This window comes from Pezoporus occidentalis, unplaced genomic scaffold (genome assembly GCF_034315485.1).
Source record: "Pezoporus occidentalis ecotype Australia unplaced genomic scaffold, CSIRO_AGI_Poc_V1 ctg213, whole genome shotgun sequence".
NCBI lineage: Eukaryota > Metazoa > Chordata > Aves > Psittaciformes > Psittacidae > Pezoporus > Pezoporus occidentalis.
In genome coordinates this window covers 341407-354496 of record NW_026913997.1, presented here as the reverse complement: position 1 = coordinate 354496, position 13090 = coordinate 341407, and the positions used below count along the sequence as shown (strand labels likewise).

General features: G+C 35.8%; 1 protein-coding gene across 3 annotated transcripts in view; it reads left to right on the top strand.

Moving 5' to 3' along the window:
• DNAH7 (dynein axonemal heavy chain 7) overlaps positions 1-13090 on the top strand; it is a 115628-nt gene that overhangs the window by 43822 nt on the left and 58716 nt on the right. For all 3 annotated transcript variants that reach the window (XM_062619643.1, XM_062619642.1, XM_062619644.1), the window contains 10 exons: positions 2113-2325; positions 3235-3344; positions 3811-3979; positions 5200-5302; positions 5397-5524; positions 6311-6523; positions 7718-7816; positions 10730-10978; positions 11151-11300; positions 12306-12488. In XM_062619643.1, the coding sequence (XP_062475627.1) occupies positions 2113-2325; positions 3235-3344; positions 3811-3979; positions 5200-5302; positions 5397-5524; positions 6311-6523; positions 7718-7816; positions 10730-10978; positions 11151-11300; positions 12306-12488 (1617 nt within the window). The remainder of the gene's footprint in view (positions 1-2112; positions 2326-3234; positions 3345-3810; positions 3980-5199; positions 5303-5396; positions 5525-6310; positions 6524-7717; positions 7817-10729; positions 10979-11150; positions 11301-12305; positions 12489-13090) is intronic.

The following is a 13090-nucleotide window of genomic DNA, read 5'->3' as shown; positions in this document are numbered from 1 at the left end:
CTGTCCTTCCTGTAGCTTTCAATCAATTTCTGTTGTAGTGGGAATTCTGCTTGTCTGGCTTCAGCCAAGAATCTTTGTTCTGCTGTGAAAAGGGACTTGTAGTTAGTGAAGTGGTGGAGAGCCATTTGCATCTCCTGACAATCTGTTCCAAATCTGTCAGGGATGGAGCATTTACCACTTCTTTGGGCAGCCTGTTCCAGGGCCTCACCACCCTCACTGTAAAGAACTTCTTCCTTGTATCTGACCTGAACTTCACCCTTTAAATCCATTACCCCTTGTCCTATCACTACAATCCCTTATGAAGAGTCCCTCTCCGGCATCCTTGAAGGCCCTCTTCAGACACTGGAAGGCTGCTATGAGGTCCTCATGCAGTCTTCTCCAGGCTGAACAGCCCCAGCTTTCTCAGCCAGGCTTCATATGCAATCATGCTCTAGCCCCCTTATTGTCCTCGTGGCCCTCCTCTGGACTTGTTCCAACAGTTCCATGTCCTTTTTATGTTGAGGACACCAGAACTGCACACAATACTCCAGGTGAGGTCTCACACGAGCAGAGTAGAGGGGCAGGATCACCTCCTTCGACCTGCTGGTCATGCTCCTTTTGACGTAGCCCAACACATGGTTGGTTTCTGGGCTATGAGCGCACACTGAAGCCAGCTCATGTTAAGTTTCTTATTGATCAACACCCCCAAGTCCTTCTCTGCATGACTGCTCTGGATCACTTTTCCACCCAATCTCTAGCTGTTTGATTAATTTTAGGTCCCTTCCCACCCAAACCATTCTATGATTCTGTGTGTTCATGCATACATGCACATGCAAACACACATGCTTGCTTTTGATTGGTTTTGAGTTGTTTCCAACAAGTAACTTTTGTACATAAATCAAAGGTGCAAATTTCTCATTAACACCAAATAATGAACTAAGATGCTGTATAAAACCAGAGGGGTTTCATAAATTTTGAAATTATTGTCTTGCTAGCCATGTGCATTCTCAGTGATACACAATCTTATGGTCAGAAGGATAGCCCTGAGGAATGTTACTGATACGGGAGCTGAGGACATAATCTGTGCTCCAAGTAATATCTCATGTTTGCTGGGGAAAGCTTGGTGGTAAGCAGGTGGGTTATTATCCCTGACTTGAGAGAGAGAGTTCAGATTTTGTGCTGGTCAGGACTTGTAATGCAACCCTAGAAATTGATCTCCCTTTGAGCTCTGTGCTCTTCATTCTCATGTATAGAAAGAAGTCATATTAAGCAAAGGATTTCTGATACTTAATTTTTTGAAAAAAAACTAGCTGAGAGATCTCAAAACCTCATAGTCTGTTGGGGGCTACCAGTGTCAGTGTTTGGAGAGGAACAGCAGGCTAATAGGGAGAAAAATCTAAAACAGGCCTAGGTGAGTTTTTCTCCAGACAAATAGAAGCTGTGCCTCTATAGAAACATGCTTTGGTGTGAATGTATTGCTAAGGTTATTCTCACTTTTTAATCTCAGTTCAGTAAAGCACTTAAATCACATCTAAGTACTGTCACAATACAAGCCCTTTCTTTTACCAGAAACTTATTAGCATGAAAGAAACTATCAATTACCGTGTAAAAGAAATGATTAAACTAACGGAACCCAGACTATAACCAGAAGAAAATAAACTAAAAAACTAACAAGAAAATGCATTTTCTTGTTAACTTCTTTGAATTCTAGAACTGGGGTTTCTTTCTGACTGTTGTGGGACATAAAGGTGTTTCTGAGGTGACAGTGTCCCTTAATCATAGGAAGTATATTGTATATATAGATATTTAAAACATACATGGCATTTTGTTTATGTTAATGTGAAATGTATAAAATGTTAAGGACTATTTCCTGTGTTCTGGGAAGAAAACAGTGTATGCTGTTTTGTTTCCAGGTACATATCATTGATGCTTTACATATGGCTCTTTAAAAGTAGGAAATAACCCCCCCCAAAACCCAAATCCAAAACCCTATTGAACTGCCAGTGAATAAAGGTTTTTGAACTATAGTGAGAAAGAACTTTTTAATACAGAGAGATAGAAGTAATGCTAAGAAAAAATAGTCATGCCTTATGACTAGCCATGCAACTTTGTAACTTGTAAACATTTTTGCAGGCACTAGAGGGTTATCTGAAACAGAGTAATAAACAAATTGAGGACATTGTCACCTTGGTGCGAGGAGAGCTGTCTCAGCAGAATCGAGTGACTTTAGGAGCACTTGTTGTGCTTGATATTCATGCTAGGGATATTATTGCATCTCTAGTAAGCAAGAAAGTCAAAGATGAGGATGACTTTGAATGGTTAAGCCAGCTTAGGTACTACTGGGAGGTAAGTGATAACTCTCAATCCTATTAGAAGGTAATTTCTATTCACAGCTTTTCAATTTCTGCTTGCTTGCTTACACTGAGAGTGGTTAACCTACTGCTGGAATTTCTGCTGATAAGATAATGCCTGTAACCAATCATATTATGGATTGCTAAGTAGAATGGCCAGTAGCCAGACACAGTTTTTAATTAAAATTACTTTTTTCATCACTGCTGAGTCTTAGTACACTTGCTGAATTTGCAGGGGGGTTACAGGCAGAATTTGTTCAGTCAAAGACTATTTTGGTTGTCTGATTCTGCAGGATAGAGAATGCTATAGAGATGACAATTTTCATTTGGAGTTTTTCATCTGACATTGTCAATATTATTTTGAGCATTACATTTATTGAAAAAAATATTTATACTGGATAGTGGTAGAATATGGTATTTTTACAAGCATCAGGATAAGATTTCCCATGCTACAGAGGAAATTGCATGTGACATTAAAAAATTTGTATGTAGAGATTGTATGTTGCCGTATCAGTCATCAGATTGACCATAACTATAGCTGCTGGTGATGATTATTTCTGTTTACCTGTTTAGAAAGTCGTTAACCTTTTAAGTAGCTAATAAGACAGTTCTACTCTGCTATATGGTTAGTAGGACTTTCTCATGGATAATGGTTAATGTAAAAAATGGTCTTATGTTTTGATACTTTAGTATCTATTAATTGTTGTGGGGGGTTTATTATAAAAGTCACACTGAAACTACTGTCCTAGAGCAATCAGATGTTTCAAGAGCATCAGGCCTGATAAGGAACTTGAGAAATCCTATTGAATTGTGGGTATGTGGGGGCTTCTTATTTTGTTTTGTTGTTTTATGTGTGTGGGTTTTTAATTCTTTTATTCTATAAAATGAATGCCTTGTTTCTTAGGAAGGGCATCTAGAAACAAAGATGATTAATGCTGGACTGAGGTATGGATATGAATATCTTGGCAATACCCCTAGGCTGGTTATTACTCCACTTACAGACAGATGCTACAGGTAAACCTGCAAATTAGTGAATGTACTGAATGCAAGAATTTATTTAATTGAGGTATTTTACTTAGTTCAGAGAACAGATGACTGCAGGATTGTATTTTTTTTTATGTTCTAATAGGCATAGTTAGATTAGGCTGCATTTCTTCTGATGGAATAAATTTGGTCCTGTATGAACATTTTAATTTAAATTTGTGATAAAATTAAATCTTTTGTGAAACTATAATTAGTGATAAATTACAAGACAATATAGATAGTGGAAAGCTGTTCTCTGTTGTGAACTTCGTACTTTGCTACACATTTGTAAACTGTAGCTGGCCAGAAGCAAGTAACCTGTACCATCACAGAAAAATGCAGACATGAAACAAAGTTTGTAAAGTTTCTATAAAAGTTAGAGCAGCTGGAAAAATGGCATAAAAATTTATACTTCTCTCCCCTCACCCTCCCTATTGTTGTATTGTTTTGTTTTCAGAACCCTGTTTGGTGCACTACACCTGCATCTTGGAGGTGCCCCTGAAGGTCCTGCTGGAACTGGGAAAACAGAAACTACAAAAGATTTAGCAAAGGCTGTAGCTAAACAGTGTGTGGTTTTCAATTGTTCTGATGGATTGGATTACCTTGAGCTAGGAAAATTTTTTAAGGTTTGGATAAATCGTGATGGTTGTATTCTCAATTATATAGAAGCCATTTTATTATTCTAGCATTTGTAGTTGTCTTAAGGTATTTTAAATGTATCTTTAGTCATTTCCAGGCTACTATATAGTGCTAGTATTGTGCATATCGATCTTATTGGAAGTAAGAATCCAACCGAGACACCAGAATGTTTTTATGTGCTTTGAAAGTGAAATATACCATAGAGATTTTATTTTCTTTAAATAGGCAACATAGATGCTATTTCAATAGGTGCATTTTTCATACCTGATTGCAAATTTTAGGGGACTTTAAAGAGTCATTATATTATACAAATCAAGCATATATTCATTTCAATATTAGCCTTAGTAAATACCTCTGTATTATGAAAGACTATCCTGAATGGAGATGTGTGTCTTATAGCACAGTGTCCCGCTTTGGAACAGAATGTTACAAAAATAGAGCAAGCATGCTTTCCTCCCTGGCATTATTCTTACCTTCTGAGTCAGAGGTAGCATTGGTATGCTGTGATTTAAAAATTCAGCATGATTTAAGTTCACCAAAATAAGCTAAATGAAGAGTTTTTGTTTAGAATTATGAAAGCAAAATTCTGTATCCTAAATGGGAATTTTAGAATTACTTGTAGCAAAGCATGCGATACTATTAAGGGCTACCTACCAGTGCTGCTGAGACAGTACAGTAGTATTTGGGGAGTGTATCTGAGAAAAAAAAACCCTATAAATTAACCAGAACTGTAGGAAAAGAGAATTATTCTTTAATTGCACTTTAGATAACATGATATGCCACGAGATTCTATAACCAAACAGTGAATTTGAGCTCTGCAGAAGTCCTTACATTGACAAAATAAGAGAGGGTTGTTTGGAGGCTTGTTTAGTGTTGCATAATACTAACTGTAAAGGTAAAACACACAAAATGCATGTGTTTGATAGGCACTTTGCATATGATAGAAGAATAAGGATTTTATATTAATTTGTACAGGTTTTTTGTCTTAATTATTTTGGGCTTTTTTACAAGCAAACTTTGTTTCTAAATTTTTGTAATTCTTCTTGAAACATTCTGGGGTGATTTTGCTTAGAAGTTAGTGCTCTGGATCATGGATATAAGTCCTTTCTTTTCACGTTAAAGCTTTTTCTTGTTGCAGAATTGTTTTGATCAGTATGTCCAAAATAAGTAGTTACCTATTAATTAGTCATACGTCTGTTTTTTCTAGGGTTTATTGACTTGTGGGGCATGGGCTTGCTTTGATGAATTCAACAGGATTGATTTGGAAGTACTCTCTGTGGTTGCTCAGCAGATTTTTACTATCCAAAGAGGTAACCTGTTATTTTAATTTTCACTTATATATGACAAAGAATAAAGATGCAACAAACCTGCCCAGCAATGACAATAGTTTTTATTTCTCCATAGGCATTAATTCAGGAGCTGAGATAATAGTATTTGAAGGAACTAAACTGAAGCTGAACCCTACATGTGCAGTCTTCATTACGATGAATCCTGGTTATGCTGGGCGTTCAGAGCTTCCTGATAATCTTAAGGTATTATAACACTTGTAATTTTATTTCTTTTAATAGCTAATGCAGAAATTAAAACAAGAAATAAACTTTTGTCTCATATAGAAATTATTAAGAGTGTTTAACATTAGTTACCTTCATTTTTTGATTATACTAGCAAAAAAAAACTTAGAAGAAAAATAAATTTAAAAGAATAGCTAGCCTGAAAATAGGAATAAAGTGAATTTTAGAATGTCAGGTTGCTTGATTCAAGGTCTGACTGTCAGGACAAAATTAAGTAAGTTAAAAAAAACCCTACTCGAATGTGTTTCTTAGCTAAGCACCAGTGTTTTGTAGTGTGCAAGCAGTGAATAATATCTTAATATTGAATAAAAATGGGGGAAGGGGGGTATTAGTTTCTGGTTTTTCTGATATTTTGGTTTGATCTGATGGGACTTATGTTTTTTTAAATGTCAGAGATTTCTATTCTGTTTAAGTGAGAGTGCTACATCCTTCTTACCCTTTTAAATAAATCTGTTCTGTCTCCATGGAAAGAAAAGGAAACCTGAGCAAATACCTTGATAAATCAATAAAACCATAGAAAAATGCAGTCTTTATAAATATTTCTCAGAACTGTATGGGACGTTTGCTCACTAACGCAGTATGAAGAGAAGATTCAGAAATAGTGCTTAGGTGAAAGAGGATAATTCAAAAAACTTTCTGTTTGAATATGAAAAATAGGAAAAGTTTTAGCTGTATAAAAAGGTCATACATAATAATGTGGTATGTGGTTTTTTTCTGATGTGATTTTTTTGTACGTATGTTCAATAGGCTCTCTTTAGAACGGTAGCTATGATGGTTCCTGATTACGCCATGATTGCAGAGATTGTTCTTTATTCTTGTGGGTTTGTTACTGCTCGACCTTTATCTGTAAAAATTGTAGCTACGTATCGTCTGTGTTCAGAGCAGCTGTCTTCTCAGCACCATTATGATTATGGAATGAGAGCTGTGAAATCAGTACTTACTGCTGCTGGCAACCTGAAGGTAAATGGTTTTTTAGTAACCTGTCTCTTTTGTAACAGAATATATGGTTACAGTCTACATAATGGCAAGTACTTGTTTAAAATTTCATCCTGTGGTACCTATGGAAATGAAAAGGGTATGTCTTAGGGTATAAGCTGTAGCAAGTCAAGAAGAGGTAAAGCTACTGGGCCATTTACCACACCTCTGTGGTCATTCACCACACCACTTGTAACTGAATGATGTGCCTATTAAGTGTGCTGATTATCTTTCAAGAATTTGTGTTAAACGCAGATATACTGAGTTGTTTGGCATGTTGGCTATTGCTTTGTGCTGCCTTTCTTACCAGGTTCCTTTGCCATAGTATGTGAACACTTTGCAGTAACACGCTGGCTAGTATCTGCTATGTGACTTTCAACACTCCTATGGTGTAGGATGTAGTGTTTTGGTTTGGCTTACATTGTAGATGAATGCATACATTTTACAAAAACCTAAGCTGTTGTTTTATTAATTCAGTACCTTTTATTTAGACAGACAGGTATAATTTATAATTCTCTTCTAATTTTTTTGCAACCTACAATCCTAATATTACAAACCCCTCTACAGAATTCAGAATTAGAGAAGGGCCACGAGTATGATCAGGGGACTGGAGCACCTCCCGTATGAAGAGAGGCTGAGAAAGTTGGGGCTGTTCAGCCTGGAGAAGAGAAGGCTGTGTGGAGACCTCATAGCAGCCTTCCAGTGTCTGAAGGGGGCCTATAGGGATGCTGGGAAGGGACTCTTAATTAGGGACTGTAGTGATAGGACAAGGGGTAATGGATTAAAATTTAAACAGGGGAAGTTTAGATTGGATATAAGGAAGAAATTCTTTCCTGTTAGGGTGGTGAGGCACTGGAATGGGTTGCCCAGGGAGGTTGTGAATGCTCCATCCCTGGCAGTGTTCAAGTCCAGGTTGGACAAGGCCTTGGGTGACATGGTTTAGTGTGAGGTGTCCCTGCCCATGGCAGGGGGGTTGGAACTCAATGATCTTAAGGTCCTTTCCAACCTAACTATTCTATGATTCTATGATTCTGTCTACAAGGGCAAAAGAGGTTGTCAAGTAGACCTGAATCTGCCAAAATAATTGCAAATCAGGAAGTGTTCTTTAAAACAAATAAGTGTAACATCTGGGTTTTGAAAATATAAAAATCAACTAACACTATATTTTGCATCTTTTAGCTGAAATATCCATTGGAAGATGAAGAAATTTTGCTCCTTAGATCCATTACAGATGTCAACCTGCCAAAATTCTTGTCTCATGATATACCACTTTTTGAGGTAGAAAACATACAGATTTTCAATAATGCAAAGTCCTTGCTAAAAATACTAGTTGATAAAAGTACAAGGTTTGTTAGAGAGATGGTCCAAAGACGTTTTTAATGTAGCTTGTAATTAGTTTAAAACTTAGCCTTAACTGTTCCTTTCTAGCAAATATAGCAAGCATTTGGATTTTGAGGGGTTAGACCATTGAAAGTTTCTGCTATGCCTACCACTTGAAATGCTAACTTACTATTTTTATATGTCATATAGTCAAGATTTCAGAATGCCTTATAAGTGTTCTTATGAAATAGGTGGGTACTAATAGTCTCCTATTTTCTCTTTATAATTTCTCTTTATAAGAGAAAAATCTAAATAGTAAATAGACTCAAATAATTCAAATAATAAATAGAATAAGTGGCCTACATTCATTCTTGTCATGAGTTGATCTCAATGTAGAACTGAGCTAAAGAAGATGATCTGTAATTCACTCACCTGATTTACAGAATGCACTAACAGCCTGTGTCCTAATATGTTCTATTTAGATTGGATTTCTAATCTGTTACCACAGGATAGGCATGTTTAATATACCTCTGATCTATCCAGACATTCCCAACACAGATGTGGGTTGTGAACTTCATTAGGAAAAGTCTGAAATCTTCCTCAGTAGCTGTGAGATTTCTGTGCTCTGTTAGAAAAAGAAGAAAGGTTCTATGTTGGTATATATAAATGTTTGGAAAGTGTGAAAGCCTTATCCTTTGTGGGTACAGTGTGTAATACTTTTTTTTGTGTAATTTTATTATGGAATAAAATGAGGCAATTTCCATAAGAAAAAATACATGGGTGCATAAAAGTAGTGTGGAAGCTTTTTCCTTTAGGAATTTTAAGGAAAAGTCTTAGAAATCTGAGGAAAATCTTAGAAATCTGTAAAAGATAATAGCCTTGTCCAAAGTTATATGAAAATGTTAAGAATTAGAAACTGAACGTATGTCTCTGGACATTGTTACTCTAATCTAAAGAAGAGTTTGCCTAAATTAGACACTTGTTCCTGAAAACAAGGTATGAGATGAAGGGAGAATTCATATTTTTGTAAGTTTGGAAACAGTGGAGATAAACTTAGGAGAGGTCTGGGAAAGCTGAAGCATCTTCACTAATTGTTTCTCTAAATTTTAGTCTTTAAAAATAAGAATAGCAATGTTAACAATTTAGTGTACTGAAATTAAGTATATTTAAGAAGTAATATTTCAGATGTATGTTTTCCACTGTCATAGATTAAGAAATGGTTTAGAGATAAAACAGCCTTGCACATACTAATATTTTACTTGTTGGCATACCCCAAAAATAGGCAAAATTTTCTAAGTTGAAACTAGGAAGTGTCGCATTATTGACTTGTGAACAGCAAAAGAAGGCTAAGGAATGTGAAGCTAATAGAATTAAAGTAGATGATTGTGGCAGTACAGAACAGATGCATGTTACAAGGAAAAACACCGATGAATGAGCATGACACACTGTAATTAGTTATCCAGTTGGGGACAGATTTAAGAGTCAACAGTAAATTAGGCCTACACTATATGGCTATTGTAATAACTTAATTCTGTTAGTTCTAGAATGCAGTAGCTCTGTTTGGAATTCTTATCAGATACAGAAAGAATTATAAAAAGAGTTCAGCAATAGTAATAAAATTTAAAATAGTGAATTCAGTTTTAAGAATTATTTATATTTTTAATATAAAAAAATAATTATTTCTTCCCTCAATTTATATATCTTGCTTGAAAGAAATGGGAAATCCCCATATCCTCTGTAATTCATTTTAATTTTGCTGGTTGTCATGGTTTAAGCCCAGCCAGCGACCCAGAACCACACAGCTGCTTGCTCACTCCTTCCCCCCTTCTTCCCCCCGCCCCCACTCCCGGAGGGATGGGGAGGAGAATTGAAAGAATGCAACTCCCACGGGTTGAGATAAGAACAGTCCAGTAACTAAGGTATAACAGAAACCACTACTGCTGCTACCAATAATAATAATGATAAGGGAAATAACAAGGGGAGAGAATACAACCGCTCACCACCCGCTGACTGATACCCAGCCTGACTGAGCAGCAATCTCACCCTTCCAGGTAACTGCCCCTGGTTTATATACTGAGCATGACGTGGTGTGGTAAGCAATACCTCTTCGGCTAGTTTGGGTCAGGTGTCTTGTCTCTGCTTCCTCCCTGGCAGAGCATGAGACTCACAAAGTCCTTGGTCAGAGTAAACATTACTGAGCAACAACTGAAACCATTGGTGTTATCAGCGTTGTTCCCAGTCTGGAAGTCAAAAACGTAGCACTGCACTAGCTACTAAGAAGGAGAAAAATGCCTGCTGCTGCTGAACCCAGGACACTGGTTTTGGCTTTGTTGTTCAGGTGTCCAGTGTAGTCAGGTGAATCTGGCTTGAGATACATATAACTCTTCTGTGTTTATGTAGGAGCATGCAAATGATAACATACTTTCCAAGCCTTGTTTTGCTCAAAACTCTCCTTCACTTTGTTTTAAATTATTTATGATCTGTCCAGTTTGTTGTTTTTTTTTATTATTCTAGATTTTTAACGCATTCAGTTATTGAGGGAAAAAAGGTAACATTTTCTCCAATTTCTAACTGCAAGTTTTATAAACTATTTTAATAAAAGCTAATGTTTATCAGGAAAGAATATGCTTAGGCAGTTAATTGCTTCTCTATGTGCCCAGGTAAACATGAAAAAGATGCATGAAATAAATATCAATAATAAATTAAAAAGTCAGAATTTTGGCTGATGCAAGGGTGACATGAAATTAATAACTATTTAATTTTAATCAAAATAGGCATTAGTTTGCTTAGTGTCAACAAAGGTTTGATTGCATGAGTTTCAAACCAAATTACTGTGAAATTAAGTATATTTTTAATTAATTGTTTGGATAGGGTATTACTTCTGATTTGTTTCCTGGTGTGAAGCTACCAAAACCAGACTACAATCACCTGTTGGAAGCCATCAAAACAAACTGTGAAGCTATGAATTTGCAAATGACTGATGTATTTGCTATGAAGATCCTGCAGATATATGAGATGATGATTGTGCGTCATGGCTTTATGATAGTTGGCGAGCCTTTTGGAGGAAAAACATGTGCATATAAAGTTCTGGCAGGAGCATTGGGAGACTTATGTAAGAAGGTACCTAAACATTTTTATAAATATTTTTTTGGTGAAAACTATTTTCAAACAAATTTTATTTTTATTTTTATGAATATTTAATAATATATAACTGTAAAAATAAACCCAAAACAAATGGCATAATAAATCACATGTTTGGGGTTAAAAGATTTTATTTCTTTTGTGTCTGCAGGGGCTGATGGAAGAAAACAAAGTTCAAATTGCTGTTTTAAATCCCAAATCCATAACTATGGGTCAGCTGTATGGACAATTTGATCCAGTGTCACATGAATGGTCAGATGGTGTCCTAGCAGTGAACTTCAGAGCATTTGCTGCTTCTCAAGTAAGAGCTTATCGGGCTTAGAGCATTTTGGGAAATTACTTTTCGATTTATACTTTTTAGATTTTAATCGTAGGTTTCATATGCATAATCATTTGAATGCAGAGACTGCAGTTTGGCTTGACTGAATTGCAGCAACTGCCATGCAAAGTGGTTTCTGAGTGCTGGTGAATTAAGATTTGTGTTTCAGAAATCCTTATTTGAAGATAAAGGGTCAGGGGTTGTTTTTTTGCATGTTATAAATAAATATTTAAATTTTCATCCCATATTTTTTCTGATTTGGCTCAGATTTGTGCTATTAATGTATATTGGCATTTTGATGTTTATTTTGGAAGAAACTGCTGTCTGTGTGTGCCTTTGGCTGACCTTCCATTAAAGTCCATTGAAATATTTTTAGGGAGTATAATACAAGACATATCTTTCTGACTGATACTTTGCTCTTTGTTGGTGATTGTATTATCAAACTCTTTGACTATAAATCTAAATAGTATATTGAAGTTGATCCGTGCGGAGTTTGCCATCTCTAATAACATTTGCAGAACTGCGTAATTTCCTTGTATTTTTCTGTAAGAAGTATAATAAACACCTATGACTATTTGCTTATTTTGAAACAAATCCTATATATTACGTTTAGATATTGCCATATTCCTTGAATTAGTCCTATTGACTTCTATGGTAAGTGTGTAATAGGTATTACTACTAAGTAGTAGTAACTTGTATTAACATTCTCACTGTGTTGTAAGTCAAAGTATTTGTGTTGCACTTTGACAGAAGCAATGTACTGTATTGCAAGTATAACGGGAAGAAACCAAAGATATTAACTTTCTATGGTTAAATACAGTATATGCTTTAACATTATAGAACTAAATTGTGAATATAGATTGTGATTTCAGAAACTGAAATTTTGAATTATTTTTGGTAGAAGATAACTTTAGATCTATTTATTTTAAAGTAAGCTCAATCAAATAAATTGCAGGTATTTGATTCAAACTATTTTCTGCTAACCAGACTCCAGATAGAAAATGGCTGATTTTTGATGGGCCAGTGGATGCAGTATGGATTGAGAATATGAATACCGTGCTTGATGATAACAAAAAGTTGTGCCTTATGAGTGGAGAGATCATCAAAATGTCAGATCAGATGAGTCTTATTTTTGAACCAATGGATTTAGAAGTTGCTTCTCCTGCTACCGTAAGTATTTGTCTTTGATAATGGTCTAGTGTGAGGCATTCTTGCCCATTGTAACATGATTTACTTTTTTAAGTTTTTAATAATCTTACAATACAATGTGACAAATTACATATTTACATGTGTAATGTAAATTACATATACAGAAGACCCTGTAACTGTTCAGTCTGGCAAGTGCCTGACGAGAAAAATAAAATCATTTACATCCCAGAAAAATTCTGGTAAAACCAACAATTGCTGCAAAAAATAAAAAAAAAACAACAAACACCTTGAATATGAAAAAAGGTTCATAATAATATAAACAGAACAAATATCTGCATGTTGTGGTTTAAGCCCAGCCGGCAGCTCAGAACCACACAGCTGCTTGCTCACTCACATCCTCCGCCTTCTTCCTCCCTCCATTCCCAGACGGATGGGGAGGAGAACTGAAAGAATGTAACTCCCACAGGTAAAGATAAGAACAGTCCAGTAACTAAGGTATAACACAAACCACTGCTGCTACCACCAATAATAATAATGATAAGGGAAATAACAAGGGAAGAGAATACAATGGCTCACCACCTGCCCACCGATACCCAGCCTGACCTGAACAGTGATCTCACCCT